Consider the following 6,000-nt stretch of genomic DNA (forward strand, 5'->3'; position numbering starts at 1 on the left):
GCGTGGTGGCTCATGCCTGTAATCCCAGCACTTGGGAGGTCGAAGAAGGATTGTCATGAGTTCAAGGCCAGCTTAAATTACAGAGCGAGACCCTGTCTCAAAAACAAGAGAAATAACTTTGTGAAAGTACAAGGCAAAGAACAAATTGTGTGGTTTCTTGATCCTTGAAATTTTCTTATGCCTCAGTGCTACTCTCTAGTGGTTGAAATCAAAAGTGTCTTTTACATAAAGTTGCTTTTTTATAACTAGTAATTACTGCATTTGTAGTAGAAATGTGATTTTTTAAAAAATTGAACATTACTAATACTTTGGAGAAAAATTCCCAAAAGAATTTAATTTATCGTAAGTTTGAATTTCCATTTTTTAAAAGTAAATCAGAAAGCTATGATAAAATCTGATCCTAGAACTAAAGCCAAAATCAAGTAAAATTGCTCAGGCCTTGAAAAATTACTATGATCGCAGTTTTAAAACATGCACATAGTTAAGATTGTCAAAGTAGTATAGCTCATTTTGAAAATATTGAATATATGGTGAATGTTTATTGCCAGTGAGCTAGATCTTTGCTAATCTATAGGAATATAAATGATAGCATACTACATGTACTGTTCTGTAACCTATGATTCTGCACAAGTGTTGTGGAGATTATTCCATGTAACCCATATATTTACCTGTTCAGTATTCATTTATGACTAAAAGCAAACTTTCAGATAAATGTACAAGGATATATGCCAAACAATACTTGAAATTGAAAGAAAAAAAAAGGTAAAAGACTGCAGTTAGTCAAGTAATTTCCAGTGCATAGATGCTGCAGTTTCATTAGCCAAGCCACTTCCTCTAGATTGACCCTTTTTGAGTAATTTTTCAGCAAACATTTCTGCTTATACACCTATTTTAACCACTTAAAGCATTTTAAACACTTGCAAAATGGTTTGTAAATGCTTGTAAAGAGGACTTTTTGTGTTTTCAGAAGTTAACTAAAAACTGCACTGAGGAAGTTTATGACAAATTAGTAAAACGTTTGATTATTTCCAAAGACAAATTTTAAAAAATAAATTTGAGGTTTTTTTTCCTTAGCTAAGTGTTGAAATCTGTTAAGTTGTACCTGTATATGGTATTAGGGCTTTGAGTATGAAATTCATACATTTTAGAAGCCTTTGAAGAGGATACTAAAAAGCTCATATTGTAGTCTTAGTATTTTATCTTTACTGATTCTGAATTCCCAACATTTTTTATCTGTCTGGCATGTGAACCTAGTAAAACCTTGAAATAATTAAATTTTTGTTTCAAAAAAATTTGGTTATAACTATATTATTATGAATAACTTAAAATGGATCCTAAAAAGACTCCTTTCTTACTGAACAATGTATTTAAGTACCCAAATATCAAAACAGCTGAGGGCTTACCAAATTCAGATATGAGGCACAATGGCATATGTTCCAGGCTATGTCATTAATGTAAATTATCAAGTCAGTAGTATATGTAGGGAATGTTTATATATGAGTGTCTTGCTTTACCCAGATTTATTTGCATATAGCTCACATATATTGAAAAACCCTGCTTAAATTTTTTTTAAGCCATGCATTCTTTGTGTTTTAAGAACATTTTATTAATCCTGTCTAGCACCATGACCAGCTTCATCCATAGTTGCCTTGCCTGTCTATTCCCACCAGAATGCTCCTGGAAGGACAGAAATTTTTGTTTGTTTGTTTGTTTGTTTGTTTTGTGTGGTACCAGGGATGGAACTTGACCTTGGTGCTTGCAAGGCAGGCGCAGTGCCACTTAGCTAAATCCCCAGCCCATGGACAGAAGAATTTTTCCTCTTTGTATTGTCTGTGACTTACTCATGGTGGTCATTCAGGTTTTTTTTCTTATCTGACTTAAAACCAATATCACTTTCAGAATTAAATTTGAGTACTGTTGTTAACCGATATTTAAAAATTTAATTTATTGGGGCTATGTGCTAATCATGAGGTTTTTATTATGCTTCATTTTTTCGTGGTAATTCTGTGATTTCCAACTCATTTACTTTCTAGGTTATAGGCTCTGCTGAAGGAAGGGTAAACACTTTTTAAGCATAAAACTTCATGAAATCATTCTAAACTGAAGTATATGCAACTTATTTGTTTCACATAACTACTGCACAGATTTATTGCAGAATAAGACACGTGACATTAACAAAGTCTTTTGTAAAACATATGATTTATGTTGAAGCTCAAGCTTTTTCTGTGTAGGAAACAAGAATTTTACAAAAATGATCTTTATTTCATCAGATGTTTTGCAAAACATGTTTTAAGGATATAGTCCTTAGTTGTTCTGCTAAACATTATTTAAACTTTAAGGCAATACCAATAAAAATGCCCAGACTATAAAATGTAACATTTTGTTTTGCTGACTTGTGTACAACATATTCTGCTTATTTCCAAAGTCAAGAAGAAGAAAGTGAAGATGAAGAAGATACTCAAAGTTCTAAATCTGAAGAACATCATTTATACTCTAATCCAATTAAAGAAGAAATGACTGAGTCCAAGTTCTCTAAGTATTCAGAAATGAGTGAGGAAAAACGAGCAAAACTTCGTGAAATTGAGGTTTGTATTACAGTGATGTTTAAACTATCCTTAACTATGTTGGCCTTTCACTTTCTCCACCAAACTAAGCTGTCCTGCCATCACATGTTGGTATATGCCATTCTGTGCCTCTGCTTGGAAGTCTTCTTACCTGCTGGCCTTCAGACCTCTTAGTTTAGCCATTCCTTCCTTCTTTCATGATAGTTTTTTTTTTTCCTTCCAGGCTTGCTTCCTTCTGTTTATCTGTGTAGGATTTTACATGTGTTGGATGTGTATGTTTCTGTATGGATAGGGTGTGTTTGTTTTGTCATTTTGCTCACTTCTTTATTTGTTTAATGTCTGTGTTTCCCACTAGGCTGAGTAGTTTCCATGAGGGGAAAAGGACCATGTCTGTTTTCTGTTCATTGTATCTCTAGTATATGGAACACAGGTGGTCTGAAGTAATGGATTCTAATTAATAGATTATACCTGTTCATGTAGGAATTGAATTTTTTTTTTGTTTTTTTGAGGTAGGGTCTATCTATGTAGTTCAGACTGGCCTTTGAACTCACTGTGTAGCTCAAACTAACCTTGAACTCGTAATGATCCTGCTGTCTCAGCCTCCTGAGTGCTGGGATTATAAGGATGCGTTACACCCAGCCCATTGCATTTTTAATGTACATAGTAGAGACTTATTTTAAAATGTCTGCACCTTTAATGATGGGAGTGGAATAGATATTGAGTGGATCTTAACATTAAGAGGGGAAATGTACAGGAGAGCCCACATACAATTGGGCAAGTTCTTGTCTACTTTTCTCCAAAATATTTACAAGGAAAGAATTTTGTTTTAACTGTATACAATCAACATAGTGTTAGTTGTGGAATTGAGAGTTTTAGAATTCATAAATTTGATTCATCTTTTGAATATTCATATATATATGTATATAAGATTAAGATTTTTAGGGGAGTAGTATATATAGATTAACTTTTGGTCTTTTTTCTCTCTTTAAACTTGTACACCTTTTTCAGATTGCACATTGACCTTCTTTTGAGACTGCTTACTCCTTAGTGCTCTGCCTTACTGACCTGATGTGATGAAACTATTAAGAGTAGAAATAAAGACTGAGTTCAATAAAATTATATTTTCTTGATAATTCAAGCCATACACTTGGCTCGTTTTTATGCCTAATTTTCATTTTCTGTATGTGTATGGGATATGCATGTGTATACCCTTATGTATATACATATGTGCTGTTTTATAGTCTGACCCCTCCCATCTTTGTTAGATACTCAGTGATTGTTTCTTCTGCTCACAAAGTGCCTGCCTTGCACAATTTACTTGCCCTTGTGAGATTTGGACTGTGAATTAAATCAAATTTAATATATAGATCTTGGCTTCATTTTAGAATTATCTAATTCTCTCTCTTCATTACTCTTGACTTGTCATACAGAATAAAGTTCCATAGTTGGTGGCAAATTTGATTAGAAGTCGTCAGGGCTCTTGAGCTTTATCTCAGTGCTTTTCTTATCTTTGCCCCATAATTTCAATGTCAAATTTTAGGTTTAGAATCTGTTGGGTAATAACTCTTTTATTGTAGAACCATTTAGTAAAGAATAAAGTTCTAAATTAGTTTCTCCAGTTGTGTTGTATACTACAGTTTTTCCTCTCGAAAAGCGATTCCCTTCTCTAAATGTGTCCTGATAAAGATGCCCATAGCTGAACATTTTTTAACATGAGCAGAACCAAAGGATTTGTGAATCCTGATATTCTCAGCAAAAACACTTTAAAAACAGCTTATAGGGGCTGGTTTTTTAGTTTTTAAATCCTACCTAGAGTAGTGCCTAAGCTGGGTTTATCTTTTCTTTTTATCCTCTTGTAAGCCAACATGTATTAGGATTCCAATGGAAGGTCTTCTGTGTTGCTAGACAAGAAAAATACCTTTCTGTCATGGTCCGGAGGGGAAGAATGAATACTTCCAATAGGAAGGTGATACCTGGCTATTGTTTCAGGATAACACAGGGTGTTACTGGCTGATGAGCTATTTATTGCATTGCATGTGCTACTTCCTTTGGTGTTAAGACTTGAGATCACCTTTTTTTCTGGTGGCTTGGACTTGTGTTTGTGCCTGAGTTAGACTATATGAGCAGAAACTGTAAGTTGGGATTTTATAATGATTTTTACAAAGGATTTCTAGGAATGTCTCCTTTCCTGTAATTGACATTCAATTTGGTTAACTCTCAGATACTTTATTCTGGGTTAGCAAAAAATACATTCTGTAGAACAGAATTGCTTTGGTCACGGGAGGCTTCACACAATGGTAAGCTTAGCCATTTACATTGCTACTGCTGTTCCTTTTTTCTAAATTTTGCAGCTTAATTTTAAAATGTAATCATTTTTGCAAAGTACAGATGTTTGAAGAGAAAGGAGAGAACCTTAAAGCTGTGATTATAAGACTGATTATGTAAGTGAAATTAGGTAGGAAAAGGGTAAAAATTAGAGAACTACATGAAAACTGAAATTGGGAAAATACCACTTTAATTTGGTGAGGTGGTAATTGGGGTGGTAGTAGCTTGCTTACATTGTGGTTGAAAGCTTTAATTGTGTGTGCGGGGTAGGGGGGCTAAAACGAATGAGGTCTGTCTTTTTTAAATAAGTAACATGCTTAACCTATTTAAAGGATGTGTTAGTGTCTGAATAAAATAGGGTAAGATGTTAGCCTCTGAAGTAGATAAGACTCCCTTTCTTTAAAACAACATTAGACAGCTTTGGGACTGCGCACGGTGGTATTATCCAGTCTCCATATTCCCACCTCTGCCTCTGACATCCTCCGCATCCTCATGCTTTTCACTTTTTTGGCTTCCCTTAGTTAAAGAAAAATGTATTCTCATGTTTATAAATTTTTTGGATAATTTTAGTGCCTCTAAGCTTCCAAATTGTTTTTATTAGTCACCTTTAATCCTTTTTGCATCATAGTAAAAAAATACTTAAATCTCCAGAATAAAAAGTGAAATTACTCTTCACATTTCTATTCACATTGTAACTTAAGTTAGCAGTTTTTTTATGTGCTTTAAGATCTTTGTACATTGCAAATACGTGTTTTTGTGTGTGATTAGTCAGAAGTCTCTAAGACTTTTTACAGTTATTCATTGAATAGTCTTGTAAAAATAGCTTTTAATCGGTATTATAAACTATAAATTATAAGAAGTAGAATTAGAAGTTATTCTGGTCTTTTTTAAGTCTGTTCTTACAATCTTAAGTACATTCTGAATAGGATTTAATCTTTTTTTGTGTGTTTCGATGTCTAGCAATTACAAGGTACAGGAAGTAAAATATTCAGGTTGAACAGCTCTATATTTGGTCCTATACAAGTTCTGTACAAGCTATAAACAGAATACTACCATCTTCTTTGTTTTTTAAATGCTTTTTTTTTTTTTTTTTTTTTTTTTTTTTTTTTTT

The 6,000-nt window shown here is 33.3% G+C and overlaps 1 protein-coding gene across 3 annotated transcripts in view; it reads left to right on the forward strand.

The window, feature by feature from the left end:
- The window catches only part of U2surp (U2 snRNP associated SURP domain containing), a 51,335-nt gene that overhangs the window by 35,206 nt on the left and 10,129 nt on the right, over positions 1–6,000 (forward strand). For all 3 annotated transcript variants that reach the window (XM_010608167.3, XM_010608168.3, XM_033759393.1), the window contains one exon: positions 2,426–2,585. In XM_010608167.3, the coding sequence (XP_010606469.1) occupies positions 2,426–2,585 (160 nt within the window). The remainder of the gene's footprint in view (positions 1–2,425; positions 2,586–6,000) is intronic.

This window comes from Fukomys damarensis, unplaced genomic scaffold (genome assembly GCF_012274545.1).
Source record: "Fukomys damarensis isolate Sample0158 unplaced genomic scaffold, DMR_v1.0_HiC HiC_scaffold_37, whole genome shotgun sequence".
Taxonomy (NCBI): domain Eukaryota; kingdom Metazoa; phylum Chordata; class Mammalia; order Rodentia; family Bathyergidae; genus Fukomys; species Fukomys damarensis.